This window comes from Phaseolus vulgaris, chromosome 11, assembly GCF_000499845.2.
Source record: "Phaseolus vulgaris cultivar G19833 chromosome 11, P. vulgaris v2.0, whole genome shotgun sequence".
Taxonomy (NCBI): Eukaryota; Viridiplantae; Streptophyta; class Magnoliopsida; order Fabales; family Fabaceae; genus Phaseolus; species Phaseolus vulgaris.
The window spans coordinates 47,346,945-47,365,147 of NC_023749.2; the positions used below are offsets into that span (position 1 = coordinate 47,346,945).

General features: G+C 31.1%; 3 protein-coding genes across 3 annotated transcripts; all 3 read left to right on the top strand.

The window, feature by feature from the left end:
* The first annotated feature begins 2,198 nt into the window (after window positions 1-2,198).
* LOC137809064 (uncharacterized) lies at window positions 2,199-3,217 on the top strand. The gene is made up of 2 exons (XM_068610208.1): window positions 2,199-2,634; window positions 2,871-3,217. Exons 1-2 carry the CDS (start codon window positions 2,199-2,201, stop codon window positions 3,215-3,217), a joined length of 783 nt encoding a protein of 260 aa, XP_068466309.1.
* A 2,582-nt stretch (window positions 3,218-5,799) lies between these two features.
* Window positions 5,800-6,538, top strand: LOC137809071 (uncharacterized mitochondrial protein AtMg00810-like). The gene is made up of 2 exons (XM_068610214.1): window positions 5,800-6,411; window positions 6,521-6,538. The coding sequence occupies exons 1-2, from the start codon at window positions 5,800-5,802 to the stop codon at window positions 6,536-6,538; spliced, it is 630 nt and encodes a 209-aa protein (XP_068466315.1).
* Window positions 6,539-13,791: 7,253 nt separating this feature from the next.
* Window positions 13,792-17,597, top strand: LOC137828416 (B-box zinc finger protein 22-like). Its single transcript, XM_068634986.1, has 3 exons — window positions 13,792-14,118; window positions 15,860-16,285; window positions 17,090-17,597. Exons 1-3 carry the CDS (start codon window positions 13,936-13,938, stop codon window positions 17,369-17,371), a joined length of 891 nt encoding a protein of 296 aa, XP_068491087.1. The 5' UTR covers window positions 13,792-13,935; the 3' UTR covers window positions 17,372-17,597.
* The last annotated feature ends 606 nt before the right edge of the window (window positions 17,598-18,203 follow it).

An 18,203-nucleotide genomic window follows, 5' to 3' on the forward strand; every position in this document is an offset into this window, starting at 1 on the left:
CTAATATATGAACTCATGTATAATTCAGGATTCACTCGGTTTCACCCGAGATAAGCTCACAATATTTATATTTATTTATAGTATTTGACTATATTTATATTTATTTAGACAAATTTTGGAGTTGTTTTAATACTTTTATTTTTCATTTCTTTCTATTAGCTTTCAAGAGGAGGATAAGGGTAAAGTAAAAATTATGTTTATCATTGTATAATTTTTTTGGGAATTTGGTTATGCACTTTATGTTTAGAGATATTCAAATCTTGAAATATATAAAAGAAATATTAATTGTATATTCATTTTTTTATGTAATATATATTATTAATAATATAAATTATTTGATATTGTTAGAACCATTTTAATTAATAAATATAAATATAGTAAAATATTTAAATTATAAAATTATATTGCTTATTAAAATATAATAGTTTTCAAAATTTTAAAATATAAAATTATTATATATGACATGCTATTAAAATAGAAATATAAATTCATAAATAGAGTTATCAGATTCTTATAATAATTTCACATTAGAACTTATGACACGAAAGTGAAAGATATTTGTTATCATTTTGCTTTTTTTTTTCTACGTTTATTGTTTCTAATGAAAATGATAAATATAGTTTGAATACAAATATATGGCCTCCTTGTTTGTTGAACAATTCTCAGCAGTAATAAATGGCACATTTTCAAGATTGCAATGGATCGTAAAAATAATACAGGGATGGTCAGAGGACAATGATTTTCCTTATTAAAATTACTAAATGAAACTACTTACATCTCTATCATAAGTCAAGTCAAGTACTATTGTTTACTATTCTTAGAACCATAATGCATGTTAACTCATTTTATACTATAATAGTTTATCAAATTTCTTAATTATGATATAACTAATTTTGTAAATACATATATCATTTAGCAATGTTTTTCTACTAAATTTAAAAATTAAATAATTGGTAGTTAAAAACATTGGTTACTAATTAGATACCAATTTAGAAACTATTTAATAATAATAGAAACTAATTTAGAAACCAATTTTTTTTTTAGTTTCTAAAATGATCTCTAATTTAGTTACTATTGCAACTAATTATTTTGATCTCTAAAAATTGGTTTCTAGTTTATAATTTTCTTGTAGTGTTATGAATACTAACTAAGGGTACAAATATCTTGTGTTTTCTTATATGAGTAAATAACTTTCTAAAAAAGTTTATAGTCTTATTATATATCTCACCTGTTAAGACTTTGTAATTAGTCTTATGGTTAATTCTTGGCAGATAATATGTTAAGATTGTTAGTCTTACCATTTTCGAATACTTAGATGAAATAAATTTACTTTGTTCATATGATTATTCTTTACATGCATTCCATGCAAGTTTTGTCTCTTCAACATAGATTGTTTGTCATTGATATGAATATGTCAGGCAAAAGTTATTATTTTTTTCATATCCATCTTGTCTCTTTTCAAAATGTCAGACAATACTTTTTATTGTAAAATTTGTTGTACTAAAGAGTCGTCTCACGAAGTCTTAGAGTTATTTATGTTGATTTATTTATTTTTAGACAAAATTAGATGAAAGACTCCATATTAACCTATTTCTAACTTCATCATACAAAGATTCAGTTTATAATATCAATTTATATTAAAGGATACAGATATCAGAGTTACAGAAGGATCCTAATATTAATTGGGAGTCTTTTCTAATTATCAGTTGTTTCTCTTTATAGAGAAGAATAATTGGGTGTCTTTTCTAATTATCAGTTATTTCTCTTTATAGAAGGGAATAACCCTTTATTTTATTTTTGTGTGTTATGATTCTAGTATTTAATATTGATTATTTCCTTCTTTAGTTAAACCCTAGAATGAGTGTACTACTTGTATATTCAGTTTACTCTTTTGTTTATCTCTATTCCCTTTTGTTCATCTCTGTTCTATTTTGTAATATGGTATCAAAGCCATTTCGAGTCTATCCTAACGAGTGTTTGTGTTGGGCCTATCGTGCCACCTGCTATCGGGCCGCTATCGGACCACCCATAATATATAGTCCCACGCACGAGTTGGTAGTCTCGGCGTGAGGGGGGTGTGTTGGAGATCCCACATCAACTAGAGATTAGAGCCTTTCATTGTATATAAGTGGGTGCAAACCTCAACCTCATGAGCCGGTTTTATGGGGTTGAGTTAGGCTTAAAGTCCACTTCGTAACATGGTATCAGAGCTCTGCTTGCTACATTTATTCATGGGTGAAGTTGATGATCCCTCACAAGATCTTAGTTCACCTTACCATGTTAGTTCATCAGATAATCCTTCCTTTCTTATTGTCCCTATTATTCTTGAGGGACCAAATTATCATCATTGGTCTCATTCGTTTCAAATGAGCTTAATTTCAAAGAACAAAATAGGTTTCATTGATGGAACTATAGAAGCTCCCAATCGTACCAAATCATTATTTCCAACATGGCAGAGAGCCAATATCTTGGTTGTTTCGTGGATTCTCAAGGTTGTTTCTCAATCCATCGCGCAGAGCATCATCTGTATGGACAATGCCTTTAACATATGGAATGATTTAAAGGAAAGGTTCTCAAAAGGAGACATGATTCGTATTTCTGATATCCAGGAGATGATTTCTTCTTTTAAACAAGGTGAGTTGACTTTTACAAACTATTTCACTCAGTTAAAAATTCTTTGGGATGAACTTGATCTTTTCCGCCCGCTATCCGCTTCTTCATGTGCCTCTAAATGCAAATACTCTTGTGAATGTTTCTAAATATAAAAACACAAGACCAAATTATCAAATTTCTAAGGGGGCTAAATGATAATTATTCGACTGTGAGAACTCAAATTCTATTGATGGACCATTTGCCATCCTTGAATAAAGTTTGTTCTCTTGTTACACAACAAGAGAGGCAAATATTTGGTGATCAATCCAAGGCAATGATTGCTACTAGCAAAGGAGGTTATAAAAACAATGCTACAACCTATGGTAGAGGTGCTGGATACGGAAGAGGAAGCAATGGAAGAGGATATACTTCCAAAATTTGTAGTCATTGTGGAAGGACAGGGCATACCATTGATACATGCTATAAAAAACATGGCTTTCCACCTCATTTCAAGTTCAAAAATCAGAATCATGATCAGAGTCATACTAATGCAGTTTTTCATAATACAAATTTCAATAATAATGAGCAGAATCATGAAGGTTCAAAGTTAGAAGTGGAGTCTTAACAAATTGGTTTTACTTCTGAGCAGTATCAAACATTTTTAGCTCTTTTACAACAGACCAAATCCAGTGGCAATGCTTCTAATCAAGTCTCTATTATTCCCTCCAATCCCTCCAATCAAACAGGTAACAATTTTATTTCTTCTTTTAGTTCTTGGATTATTGATAGTGGTGCTACTAATCACATTTGTTCATCCTTAACTTATTTCACTTCATATCATCAAATTGATCCTATTTATGTCAAATTACCAAATGGAAATCAAGTCATTGTCAATTATTCTGGAAGTGTTTTTCTCAATCAAAATCATGTCATAGACAATGTTTTGTACATTCCTTGCTTCAATTTTAATCTTCTTTCCGTAGCAAAATTGATTGATAAACTATCTTGTGTTCTTACCTTTGACTCTAATGGTTGTCACATTCAGGACAAAATAACAATGAAGATGATTGGAATTGATAAGACGCAAGATAGACTTTATACTCAGGATCCCATCTTACCAGAAATTTCAAATTAAACCCCTCGAATGTACACACACCATCAATACTGTTAATGTCGGTGCTAGTGATCTAGAAACCCTTTGGCATTTTCGATTAGGCCATATTTCAAATAAATGTATTGATGTTATCAAGAATAAATTTCCTTTTGTTAAATATAACAAATCTTTTGTTTGTGATGTTTGTCATTTTGCAAAGCAAAAAAGACTTTCTTTTCCTATCAGTACATCTAAATCAAAAAAATGTTTTGATTTAATTAATGTAGATGTTTGGGGACCATACTCAATACCATCAATTCATGGTCATAAATATTTCTTGACCATAGTTGATGACTATTCGAGGTACACATGGATTTTTCTTTTGAAACAAAAATCTGAAGTTGTTAAGGTTTTGGAAAATTTTGTTATTTTTGTTCAAACACAGTTTGAGACAACAATAAAAATAATAAGAAGTGATAATGGAACTGAATTTTTCATGACTAATTTTTTTGTCAGTAAAGGAATAATACATCAAACATCATGTGTCAATACTCCACAACAAAATAGTATAGTTGAAAGGAAACATGGTCATTTATTAGATGTAGCAAGAGCTCTTATGATACAATCTCATTTACCCAAAATTTATTGGTCATATTTTGTGATACATGTTGCGCATATTATAAACATGCTTCCCACACCTGTTTTAAACTATTCTTCTCCTCATGAAATGCTTTTCAAAACTGATGCAAATTTTAATGGATTAAAGGTGTTTGGTTCTTTATGTTATGCTAGCACCTTGTCAACAAATAGAAGAAAATTTGATCCAAGAGCATCAAAATGTGTTTTTATTGGTTTTCAACGGGGGACAAAAGGATATATTTTGTTGAATATTCAATCAAGAGAAATTTTTGTGTCTAGGGATGTTGTCTTTTATGAACATGTTTTTCCATACCAAAGGGTTCAAGATACTAGCAATGAAACTAACAATCCCGACGTTAATGATCAAATTTTGTTTGCTAAAGATCAATTTGTCTTAAGTCAGCCATCACAAGCCATTCTTGCACCTTGTGATAATACACCTTGTGATAATGTTGAAAATAGCAGTGATAATAATTGAGTCACAAATTGAGGTTTCAGAAGAAGATTGTTCCCATATAGACCAAAACCTCAATGAAAATCATGATATAGAACAAAGTTCTGAATCAGATCCATATATCCGAATGAGCACAAGAATAAAAAAATCACCTGAGTATTTAAAGGATTATCATTGTAATCTTAATGTTTCCAGTACATCTTCAAGCGTTAAATATCCTTTGAATTCTGTTTTGTCTTATAGCAATTTATCACCTTCTTACAAATCTTTAGTTATGTCTCTTTCTTCACATGTTGAGCCAAACACTTATTCTGAAGTTGTGAAACATGACTGTTGGAGAAAAGCTATACAATGTGAGATATCTGCTTTAGAGTCAAATCAAACTTGGGAGACTGTTCTTCTGTCTCAGAACAAAGCTGTCATAGGTTGCAAATGGTTATTCAAAATAAAATATAAGGTTGATGGAACAATTGAAAGGTATAAAGCAAGGTTAGTGGCAAAGGGATATACACAAACAGAAGACATTGACTACCTCGATACTTTCTCTCCAGTAGCAAAGATGACCACCATAAGGTTGCTTCTTTCTTTAGCTTCTATTTATAATTGGGAATTGAAACAATTAGACATAAACAATGCCTTTTTACATGGAGTTTTGAAAGAAGATGTATACATGGTTGCTCCTCCTGGATTGACTTCTATTCCACCAGGAAAAGTTTGTAAACTAAAAAAGGCTTTATATGGCCTTAAACAAGCTAGCAGAGAATGGTTTGCCAAACTGTCATCATTTTTGCTTTCTATGGGATATACTCAATCTATGAATGATCATTCCTTGTTCATTAATTCTTCTAAAGGATCTTTTACAGCATTATTGGTATATGTGGATGATATTATATTGGCAGGAAATGATAAAGAAGAAATTGTTCGAATCAAACAAGCCTTGAATCAGACATTCAAGATTAAAGATCTTGGGAATTTAAGATACTTTCTTGGTCTAGAAGTAGAAAGAAGTAAGACATGAATAATGGTAAATCAAAGGAAATATGCATTGGAATTATTAACCGATGCAGGTCTTTTAGCCTACAAACCTGCACCCACTCCTATTGATAATCATGAGAAATTCTCTTCTACTGGAAGTCTTCCTTTCACGGATATTCAAGCCTACAGAAGATTGATTGGAAGGCTTATGTATCTCACTAATACCCGACCTGACATAACATTTTCTGTGCAACAACTTTCTCAGTTTCTTGCTAAGCCTACAATTGTTCACTATAATGCAGCGATTAGAATTCTCAGATGTATCAAAAGGGCTTCAAGTCTTGGTCTATTTTTCTCTTCCACTACTTCTGTTCATCTCAAAGCCTTTTGTGATAGTGATTGGGGCACCTGCAGTGATTTAAGACAATCAGTGACTGGTTTTAGTGTGTATCTTGGGAATTCTCTCATATCTTGGAAATCAAAGAAGCAAGGAACAATATCAAAGAGTTCTTGTGAAGCTGAATATAGGGCAATGGCCACGGTTACATGTGAAATTCAATGGCTAACTTATCTTCTTCAAGATTTCAAAGTTCCTTTTGAGCAACCATCTCTTTTATACTGTGACAATGACTCAACAAGATACATTGCAACAAATCCAGTATTTCAAGAGCGTACAAAACATATAGAAATATATTGTCACGTGGTCAGAGAAAAATTAAAGAAGGGTCTCATTCATTTGCTAGGTTTCATAAATATTTGTTCTCCAGCTTGTGGCGGGGTATTAAAGGATACGAATACCAGAGGTACAGAAGGATCCTAATATTAATTGGGAGTCTTTTCTAATTATCAGTTGTTTCTCTTTATAGAAGGGAATAACCTTTATTTTATTTTTGTGTGTTATGATTCTAGTATTTAATATTGATTATTTCCTTCTTTAGTTAAACCCTAGAATGAGTGTACTACTTGTATATATTCAGACCATTTATTTTGATTTGAATAACAAGAAAGAAGAGATATTCATTCTCATATCCTTTGTCTTCAGTTTACTCTTTTGTTTATCTCTATTCCCTTTTGTTCATCTCTGTTCTATTTTGTAATAATTTAAGAATTAATAGACATTATCATTTACGAAGATTAAGCACTTGATAGTTGTTGAGCTTGAGCACTTATGTGGTGTTGAAGGCTTGGCTTAAGAACCTTGTAAGGAATAAATATAAAATTTTATTAGAACAACGAGTGAAGAGTCAAATATTTTTCAGTAACCTTTTTTTGTTTTGTTTAATTTCGTCTTAGTAAAATTTGATCTCAAATTCAAACAATTCTTTTTCTCTTTATCCAACTAATGACTTTCGGACTAAATAAGTTATAGGTTCTCAATATATTATTTTGAGTACCTATAATAAATTATTTTTATAAATTGATTATTTAATAAATTATAAACTTTAGTTTAAGTCTATGAAAAAATATTTATTTATTTTTATTTTATTAATGCATACAATTGTTAACACTCTAAATGACGAGACCTATATTTAAAATGTATATCATTTTTAACACTCTAAATAGGTGACATATATTTTAAATTAACTAACGTATGAATAGTAAAATTGACGAAACTAATGGAAGGGACTTAAGCAAAATGTTTAATTCATGAAGTACTCAATTTGAAAAACAAAATTAGGTACTCAAAGTAAAAATCAATCATATATTAGAGATCTAAAACTTATTTAAGCCTTAATAAGAACATAGTTTGAAAATTTCAACAACTTAATTTATAAATAATGATAATTTATTTATAAGCAATGATAATTTATTATATTTGGTTTTACCATAATGTGGAGTATTGATGGATGAGGTCTTTCTTGTGCCCAATTTATACTCCAAAGAGATAGATAATATTCAAACACTAAATGGGGTCCACTAGAAGACTTTCTAACGCTTAATTTATAAAAATATAAGTGAAATTGATAATGTAAAGAATGAGTGTGATATGAGACATCACTCTCTTTGGTGGTGGCATACTTATATAAATGTTTAGTCTCCAAATAATAAGGTAAAATATCAATTTGATAAACAAAAAAATTAATAATTTGATAGTTTCGTTGGGGATACATGGTTGTTATATTACAACATAAGAAAACGAACTATCTCATATCTTTAATAAATCATTTGATTACAAAATTTGGTTGCTTAAAAAATAATGCATAGAAAATAAAATCAGAAAAATATCAAGAATTAAATATAAAAGAGAAAGAAATACACGTTTGTTTTTGTATTGGTTCATTCTATTTAAGAGATACATCCAATTCCTCAGGCATACTAGCCAAACTCACTAAAAATTAAAATTTTACAAACACAACCAATATAGTGAAAGTAAACAACTTAAAAAATAATATTTTGAACCCTATAAAATTAATTTATACACCTAGTAATACCTATTACTATACTAAATTTGAAAACCCTATCCAAATATAGTCTAAGAACTAAAAAAGAATACAGAAATGAAAACAATATGACCTAGAATAATATAAGCATAGTGGAAAAGAAATAATTCAGGTGAAGAAATATGTTTCTCTTTAAACTTGGTATTGATCTCAAATATACACAGTGAAAGCTTCATGAACAATTTTTACAGCTTGGACTCTATCTCAATTGTAGAAAAGATTTTAGAAACTTATGTTTTTATCTCAGGTAAAAAATGATTTCGAAATGACAAGTTTTTAATCTGTTTTGTTTGAGTTTTAATTTGTTCATTTCACTAATCGATCGATTAACTCAAAATTTTAACATATTAAAATAGAAGTATCCAAAGCTTTTATAGAGCTTAAGAACTTTTAATTTACTTAAAAACTCATTTTAACAAATTAAAACAGAGAACTCATAAATTCTTAAGGTTCTAAATTATATTAATCAATTAAATCAATTATCTAATTGATTAAATAAATTTAGTAATGGATTAAAATGCTTTTTTTTCGGTCATTTCAAACTCAAACATAAACATTTTAACAAATTAAAAACATCTTTTAATTAATTAAAATATATCCTATCAATAAGACAAATTCTAATTCTATTCAGAAAGCTTTCTAACTACAATTATAAGATCAAATCAGGAAAGAGAAACTTATCTTAGGTCCTAATCAACACAACACATCCTAAACACAAGTCTTCATGATCATGTCCAATCTTCAATTTCTTCAAAAGAGGCGTTGGATTCATCAAATACACCACAACTTTAACAATGATAACATGTTTTAATATATTTATAGAGATAAATAATTCTTTGGTTGATAACTTATTTATCAAGATTTATGTATATTGGTAGTGGGTATGTACACAAGTCTCCCAAGCTTCAAATGCGATTTTTTTTTTATTGTGCAAGAGGACGATTTTAGTGGTTCCTCAAATTTGAGGACGAATGAGATTTATGGTTCTTTATATTGTACAATTGAATGTTTAATACTTTTCTTTGAGAAGTCGAGTTTTCTAAAATTTTACTTTAAGGTTTATTTTTTGATGTTGTGAAAACTGTTGAAGATGGATGAAGCCTCTTCTCTACCTAGTGTTAAGTGTGTGTTTGATGTAAAAAAATAGCTAGTTTGATGTAATGTTTGTAATAGGTTTAGATGATCTTGTATGTAGGCTTGTATTGTGTAAGGTTGCCTTTTGCTACATGATCTATCCTAGATGCCTAACCAAGCCTAGATCAAGCACATGATGTGGTTAAATGGTTTTTGAAAAGCTTTTTAAAGTGCTCTTAAAAGTTTTAAATCAGTACACAAATAAATCTGTTTTATGGAGAAAGAATCGGTTTATTTCTTCTCTGTTAAAAGGCTTTTCTAAAATTCTGATAAAACCCCACAGGTAAAGCTTAGTTAGTTATTTCAGTTAAAGCTGAGCTGACTTACTTGCTATCATTTAATCTGTTTCACTGTGAAAGAACAGGTTTATTCTTTGGTCAGCTGAAAGGTTTTTCACATGTTAGTTAGGGCACCAAAGGTACAACTCAGACAGTTATTTCAGTTAGCTGAGTTGGTGGTTTTCACAAAATAAATCTGTTAAGTTCAAAAATGAATCTGTTGTTTTCATAACTGCTTTTCAACTGTTTTTTGAAAAGAAGTTAGAAACTGTTTTCTATATAAAGAAAAGTCTCTCTCACATGAAAAAGCGCTGAGCAATTACGTTTTTAACAGAGATCAAACAATTTCCATGTGAGAAGAAGGATTGAAAGATTTTTGAAAGGTTTTTCCAAAGAGATTTTCAAGTGTGCTTGTTCTAGGAAACCTTTGATCTTGGTGAAGGTGCTGGTGCAGTTCTGCAGCAAATTGAACTACTGGTTTTGAGTTCTTGCATCTTCTTTTCAGGTGTAATCTTTCCTTTATTCTGTTTTGTAAAGGTGTAAATGTTAGTCACTCCTTGATAGGGTTTCTTGGAGTGCAAGGTGTGCTGAAATAGGGTTTTTCAGCATTGTTGGTGTTGTTCTTGTAGTGTTCAAGAACTGCTGAGTTTGTAAGTAATTGGTACTGTTTTTAGTGGATTCCACCTTGGGGTAAGGTGAGACTGGACGTAGCTCTGTATGAGTGAACCAGTATAAAAACTTGTGTGCCTTTCTTCTCATCCCTACACTCATTTCTGGTTTTTCTTAATTCTGTCAAGAACTAAATCTGTTCTTTTGAAATTGAATATGTTAATTATGGGTTTAAGTAAAAACTGTTCTTCCTGATTTGTTAAAGCTTTCTAATCACAAACAAGGCAGTTGTATATGATGGTTTAAGTGATCTGTGAACAAACAGTCTATTCATTAAAATCTGAGAAAGAACCATTCTCCTTAGAACCTTGTGTTGAGTAAATTTGTTTGATTTCTAAGCATAACTGTATCTTTCATCCTCATAATATTCAGCTGATCTGACTCTGTTGTAATTCTCTGTTAATCACAATTTTACATTGAACAAATTCAAATTGTGCTAGATTGCTCTGAAGAATCAATCTGTTTCATGTAAAAACAATCTGTTCTTTTTACCTCTGGTATACTGAAAATTGTGTGTTCCTGCGAAAATTTTATAAGCTCAATTCACCCCTCCCCTCTTGAACTTAGACACTAATAGACCCAACAAAAACAAGTAAAATACATAAGAAATGATGGTTGATTTGTGTATTAAAAATTTTCACAAAATATTTAGCAAGAAGAATGTTTGATGTGATAAAAAGAAGAGGAGTTAAGACTAATGACAAAGAGTTAAAAAATTGGAAATTTTGACTCCAAAGTTGACAAAGGTATATTTTGGGGTACTCCAAAAAATCAAAGGCTTAAAAAATACTTTGAATAGACTAATAGGAGACTATCTAATATAGAACATGACTTTGCAAATCAACTCATAAAAGCGCCAAATGAAACAAGGCCATCAAATATAGCAAGATCATCACATAGTCAAAAGATTAAATGCAAAGGAAACAACAAATAAAGGACCATATACTTCAGATCACACAGTTCAAACATAATTAGCAACCCTATGATCATTTCTCTTGTAATCAAGTGTTTTAACCAGGAATGATTGTTGTTTCAAAGAATACTCAATGTATTAGCTAGAAGTGGTTGTTGTTTCAATAAATACGGTCTTACCTAACTAGAAATGTTGTAACCCTAGAACAATATTCATCCAATATAATTGGTCTTTCACTCAATTATTTACAAGTCAATAAAATATTAAACTACAGAGACTATAAACAAGTCACATAAATTAAGTAACATCCAAATAAGTTCCTAATCTAAAGATATGACTCAGAAATCAAAATTGATGTTAACATGACACAAATAATTAAGTGTTGGAAAAAATCTTCAAACTCTTCACTTAAGTAGTGATGATAAAATTGAATTATTTTCCAAATCAATAATTTACAAGGTAACACCAAATAAAATTATTCATGAGTTAAAAGACTATAACTCCGTTCACAAACACAATATAAGAAGATCTACCTTAACTAAAAATAAAAAAATAATTTCAATAATATTTTGTGTTTCCTTTTATTTTTTTTATTTCGTTTCGATTATGTTTATTGATCCTGCCTGTTGACCGGAGCGCTGGAGAGTGCCTCGTCAAAGGATCGACGTGCGCACCGCTTATCACCTTCGTTCCTCCTCTGGATCTACTTCAAGAACCTGCAAAGAAACGACACGGCGCCGCTGCGGCCGATCGCACTCCGACGCTCAAGTCAGTGACGGTATCACCAAATACTAAGAACTAGAACCGTGCAAAAACTCTCTCTCACAACAGCTCTGTCACTCGCAAGCGTAAAGTGTATGAACTGAACGTGCGTACCTCAGAAAGTTCGTTTAAGAGCTCTTATATACCTGGTGATTTTCTCTCTCCTGGCAGTTACAGACTTGGACACGTGGCTCGTATCCAACTGTACACGTGCCATCATCCGGAGGCTTACTGACTTGGCGCTGCTTCTACTCTCATTTTGGCTAAGTTACCTATGCATGGTACTGCCCAGTGCATAGCTAACTTAGGAGTGCGATCTCTACTGAAACTGGCGAGTTAGGGCCTTCATACACCTTCCCTGTGGTCTCGTCGGCCGCCTTCATAATCTGCTTCTCCTTCATCTTCGGCGATGTGCTTGTTCTGGCGATCTCCGATTGCTTGGTCGCCTGAGTCTGCATCTGGCGACTCCATCCTCAACCTGGCGATCGCCTATTCTGGTAAACTGGAAGTCGGAACACGCCAACTTAACAATCGGCGACTACACGTGCCTCCCGACTTCCTTCCTAACTGCCAACCTGGCGCCTTGTCAACACGCCTACACTGTAGCAGGGTGCCACGTCATCATACCCGACCACCAGGGCGGTACATTTATATTCTTTGAACTTCATTTATTTTTCTTCCTTCTACCTTTAACTTTCAAACAAATGAAATGAATTAATCTTATGTAAAAAGTTAAATCTCCCTACATTTCATTGTTAAATATTATTTCATATATTTTTAAATTAATTATTTTATATTATTACTTCAATAAATATATAATAAAATTTTATACATTAAATAACTCTTTTGTGTTAATTAATGCTTATTAATTATAAATATTATATATATATATATATTTAGAATAAATTTTTCAGCTATATTATTTATTTTACCCCTATAATAATATACAGATTTTATTAACAAATTATTTTAATTATTTAATAAATAATTAAATTATAATTAACAATATTTGAAATCATTACTTTAAATTTTTAAGAAATCTATACTTTCTAATGTATTTTTTACAAGTTGTAAATTCAAATTCATACATTATATTATTAATTACATTATAAATTCAAATTCACATTCCATATTATTAATTACACATTAGTTTTATTTTTAATTTATACTAACAATCCTTAATACAAAATAATATTAATCAATTTTAAATTAATATTCATTTATTCATTTTTAAAATATATATTTCATTTTTAGCATTTCAAATTACTTATATTAGCTCTCGTTACTTCCGTTAATATATTATTATTCTTATTAATATGTTTTCGCATACTCTTTTAAACTACTCTCAACAATGAATTTAAATATTTAATACTTTTATTATGCTTTATTTCAAAATCACTATCTTAATATAATATATATTTTTTTTAATTTTCTTTTATTTCTATTAACTAATTCCTCTAATTATATTGTTTTTGTTTAACCATTTTTTTAAAATTTAATTCATTATTTAAAAAACAAAATTTAAATATAATTCTTTTTAAATACCACCGGTTTTGTGACATGAGATTTGCAAGCTTTAAAATCTGGATGGGTTTATAATTAGCATTGAGTTAATTTGGAAAATAATTTTTTTTTCCATTTTTGTGGTAGATTTTCATTTTCTGCAATGATTGTTATTCATGATAAAAACATGATTAGTTGTTCTAGTTTTAATAACTAATTAAGAATACCGAACACAACTACTGTGAACCAACCGGTTCGGTCCCAATCCAGCAACGTCGGTGTCCCAGCCACGTGGCATTCGTCTTCACGCCCTTCAAAAATATCCCGCATTTTGTTCTGCTCTCCACCTTCTTCTTACTTGGCCCTCGTGTTCCCTTCTCTCTCACACACCCAAGCTTTAAACTTTCTCTTCTCTCTCCCACTTCTTCCAACTGGGTCACTGTAACTCACTCTAACTCGCTCCAACTCGGTTCAGAATCGCCATGAAGATTCAGTGCAACGTCTGCGAGGCTGCGGAGGCCAAGGTCCTGTGTTGCGCTGACGAGGCCGCACTGTGCTTGGAATGCGATGAAAAGGTTCACGCCGCCAACAAGCTCGCCACCAAGCACCAAAGAGTTCCCCTCTCTCTCTCTGCTTCCCACGTGCCAAAGTGTGACATATGCCAGGTATGTATCTCCTATTATTGCTTCTTAACTTTCCTTTCATGAAAAGGGGATTTAATTCTAATTCAACCCTTTTAAAATTTATGGACTTTAATACTTATTGCAAAGTGAGTTTATCATTTGTGTGTTATAATTTGGCTTTATGTAAGTAAAATCTTCAACATTTTAGCTGTTTTTCTACCATTTCTTTAGTTGTTTTCAATAATTAATGTTTGGAATCAGTGAACTTAACTGTGCTGGATTTGTGGAAAAACAACTCAGAAGCCTCTTGTTAGTAGTATTTGGGTCATACATGTTTTGTTCCATCAAGGTATTTCAAAATGTCGGTTTTGTACTGACAGAAATTATCATGTTTGTAGTTCATATGTTTACTAAGTCGGTTTTAGTTACACTTAAAATTTACTCTAACATTCTTTCAGATCTTATCTTTTGGGTTATATGCCAATTGCTATCAAGTGTTAGGTTCTTTGAAGGTACACATTGAGATTTGGCACCAATGAACGATAGACAAAATCATATAAAAAGACTAGTACACCACCTTTAACTCAAAATTTTAAGGAAATAATTTGAGTCTTTCTACTACTTATATATTGTTTGTCTAATTCATTTTTAATTTAAGACTTTTAATTTACTTCGAATTCCTAACTTTCAAGTTGCTATTAAACTATCTACAAAAATTTAATTTCATATCCAGGTTCCACTAAGTGGGTGCCTAAAATATCTAATTTCATTCTGGGGCAATATTCTCCATATCCAGGTTCCACTAAGTGGGTACCTAAAAATATCTAATCTCATTATGGAGCAAGGAACCTCTCTAACACACTTTTCCTAATACCCCTTCTTGTTGATCAAAATTTATTGGAAACTACACAATCATGAAGGGGGTTCGTTAAATATGAAGTGAGACCTATAAAATTTTTGTGATTGTCAATAAACTGCAGTCAATTATGAATAACGTTGTTAAATATTGGGTTGTTAAGTAGCATACCTCTTCTGGATAAATGCAGGGACTAACAGTGTATTGAATTATTTTAGGAACTAAAAGTAACAGTTCCAAAATAATTTTTTTACAAGGTTACTTACTAGTTACCATTGCTGACTTGTAAGTTGTAACCATTTGTGCTGCTAACTAAATGGATGTTCTTTCTTGTTAAAACAAGGATTAAACTTTGATTCAACTGCTTCAGGGGACTTCACTTTCAATTTATGAGCTTTTATGCGTTTAGTGACCTTGATGTTGTTCAGCTCTAAATGCAGTTATTAACTTTCCCTTCTTTGATTGAGTTGATTAAGCTACTATTTTACAGTTATAGTGTATTAGTAAACATTTGTAGATAGATATGATAAACTCTTCATGGAAGATCTAGTCTCAAAAATGAATTTCTCGTTGGAGCTTTGAAATTTTTTTTCCTTACCAGGTTCATTTATCTTTGATTTTAAATTGGCATTTTGAGGATTTTTTGTTAACAAAGTTCCTTCTGTTGTTATAGAAATGGTTTAATTGTGTTTTCTTTCTGGATTTAAATTACAATATCATCCTTTTCTAGAAATTCGCTTTGTTTTTTTGTATTTTGCTGAATTTTGTCAAACCAAATTATTTGTTCTTTGAATCTGTGGTTCACTATTTGGCATTGTTACCAAGAGAGAATTTTCTTGATTTGTTAGATGTTCCGGTTCAGTTACATATGAGTCTTTCATTATTTTGGATTGCTTGTGATGCTAATGTGTGCTATTCACCGTACAGGAAATGGTTGGTTATTTCTTCTGTTTAGAGGATCGGGCTTTGCTATGTAGGAATTGTGATGTATCTGTTCACACTGCTAATGCCTGTGTCTCTGGTCATCAAAGGTTTTTGCTTACTGGTGTGAGAGTAGGCCTTGAAGCTACTGAGTGTGGTGCTTCCTCGTCCTCTGTCAAGTCACAATCTGGGGAGAAAACATCTGATGCTAAATCTTCATCCATCTCCAGAAATGTCTCCTCCCTGCCTCAGCCATCAAATTTCAATGAAGTGCTACCCTCCCAAATGGGAGCATTTGAGGACTTTCCACCAAACAAGGTGTCTTATGGTGGTGGTTATACTGCTGGAAACGTCTCACAATGGCCCATGGAAGAATTTCTCGGGTTAAACGAATTCAGTCAGTATTATAACTATATGGATGGATCATCTAAGGTATGCTTTAAGTTGCAATGAAGTCTATTCGTCTTGTGTAGTTTTGTGGAGATCCTACATCTACTAGAGATGAGATCAATTTATAGTATATAAATGAGTACAAACTCACCTTATTAAGTTGGTTTTGTATCAGATCTTATCCTAGCGAAGTTTATACAAATGGTGCAAATCTCAACTATGTTAGTGCCCCAATCCATGCTGTAAAACCAATGTACAAAATTTGACCTATGAGAAATTCAAAATCCTGTACTAGTGTTCTAGATAGAGGAATTTAGGTGCTCAGTGTTCACATGATGCCTAGTTGGATTTCTGTAAGATCTTCATGAAAATCTGCTAAACTCAGTACTGTAAGCTGTAAAATTTAATGTAAATCATACAGAACTATGCAATGACTATCTTTTATGGAAATTCATGAGTAGTAAGGAGTATTCCTGTTGATTTTGACTACCACAAAACGTCTGATATTATCAGTAAGAGAATGTGAGATAGTTGATATAGTTTAAAAGACATGCACTTGTCAAAGGCAGATGTATTCCAATGTTTTATTTATCAAACATCTCTTCTTGTGCTTGTAATCTTAATCAGTTGTCTGCTCTTTTTCCATGTATTACTAGCTAGGGATTATGCATTGTTTCTACACCTATATTTTACCCAAACTAGTATCCAAGTTGATGTATTTTGACTTTGTTTTGAGATTGTAAATGAAGTGGCATTCATACTTGTCAACAATCTTGATGTTGGCTTGATATGGTTATCCATTATCTATTATTCTTGATCTCATCTCGTCCCAATGAATCTCTGCAGGCTGACAGTGGTAAACCTGGGGATTCTGATTCTTCAGTTTTGAGGTCTATTGAAGAGGAAATGGATGATGACTCCTTCTTGGGGCGTGTCCCAGATTCATCCTGGACAGTTCCTCAGATCTCTTCCCCTCCTACGGCTTCCGGATTACACTGTCCGGAAATCCGTCGGTATACATCTGACAATGCTATGTTTGTTCCTGACATATCCTTTTCTGACGTCCGGCGGCAGCCTCACCATGTTCTTCATAACTCTATTCATTCAAAACGGAGGAGGAACCTATAATTTGATCACTTTCACTAGCTTGGTATGTTAAAAAGATTTTTATCTGTTAGAGATGGAGTGAGGTTTTGAAGTTGTATCCTTCTTTAGAGCATTTGAAATTCATTTTGCTACAACATGTTTCTTGTATTCATAGCAGTCCTCAATTTCTTTTTGGGAGTGAATCACTGAACTCTTCATCTGTTGTTGGAAATTTGACAAAGAAAGTAGCTGTAACACCATTTTTAAAGGCTTTTCTCATTGTTTGTTCATCATAGATATCCATTCAACATATGCTGGTTCTTGTAAGGGTGTTCTTTGAAGTATGTTTGGATAAATTTCTTCTAGATAAATGTTTAGAAGAGAAAAATACCAAAGGAAATGAAATGATTCTTAAAATTGAAATTAGTTTATGCATAAAGTTAAATTAGTATAAATATAAGTCAAAAGATAAAAAAGTTATATATGTTGTGTATGTAACTAAAAAATTTATAAGATATGTATTTGATAATAAAATTGTTGAACTAATTTATAAATGGTTATATATATTATTGGTTATTAACTAAATTCAAGATATTACTAATAAGAATTTAAACCAAATGTTCTATCTGTATATGTTTATTTAATAATGAATTGTCATGTAATAAAATTGTTATTTCTTTTGTAAAAACTGTAAAAAAAAACATATCTTTAGATTAATACTGTGTCGAATTTAAAATATTTTTAGAAGTTCCCTTTTTTATAAAAATGAATTTTTTTAAAAACAATATGAGTTTAATTAAACTTTTCCAGAGGAATAAAAATTACACCAAACAAAATACACTTATTAAGATATATTTAGTTAACTTAGTTAAAA

Coding starts and splice junctions, on each gene's coding strand:
- LOC137809064 (XM_068610208.1), top strand. CDS start 2,199: ATGGTATCAGAGCTCTGCTTGCTACATTTATTCATGGGTGAAGTTGAT. Junction 2,635..2,870: donor GATTTCTTCTTTTAAACAAG/GTGAGTTGACTT, acceptor CCTTGAATAAAG/TTTGTTCTCTTGTTACACAA.
- LOC137809071 (XM_068610214.1), top strand. CDS start 5,800: ATGGTAAATCAAAGGAAATATGCATTGGAATTATTAACCGATGCAGGT.
- LOC137828416 (XM_068634986.1), top strand. CDS start 13,936: ATGAAGATTCAGTGCAACGTCTGCGAGGCTGCGGAGGCCAAGGTCCTG. Junction 14,119..15,859: donor CAAAGTGTGACATATGCCAG/GTATGTATCTCC, acceptor TTCACCGTACAG/GAAATGGTTGGTTATTTCTT. Junction 16,286..17,089: donor ATATGGATGGATCATCTAAG/GTATGCTTTAAG, acceptor GAATCTCTGCAG/GCTGACAGTGGTAAACCTGG.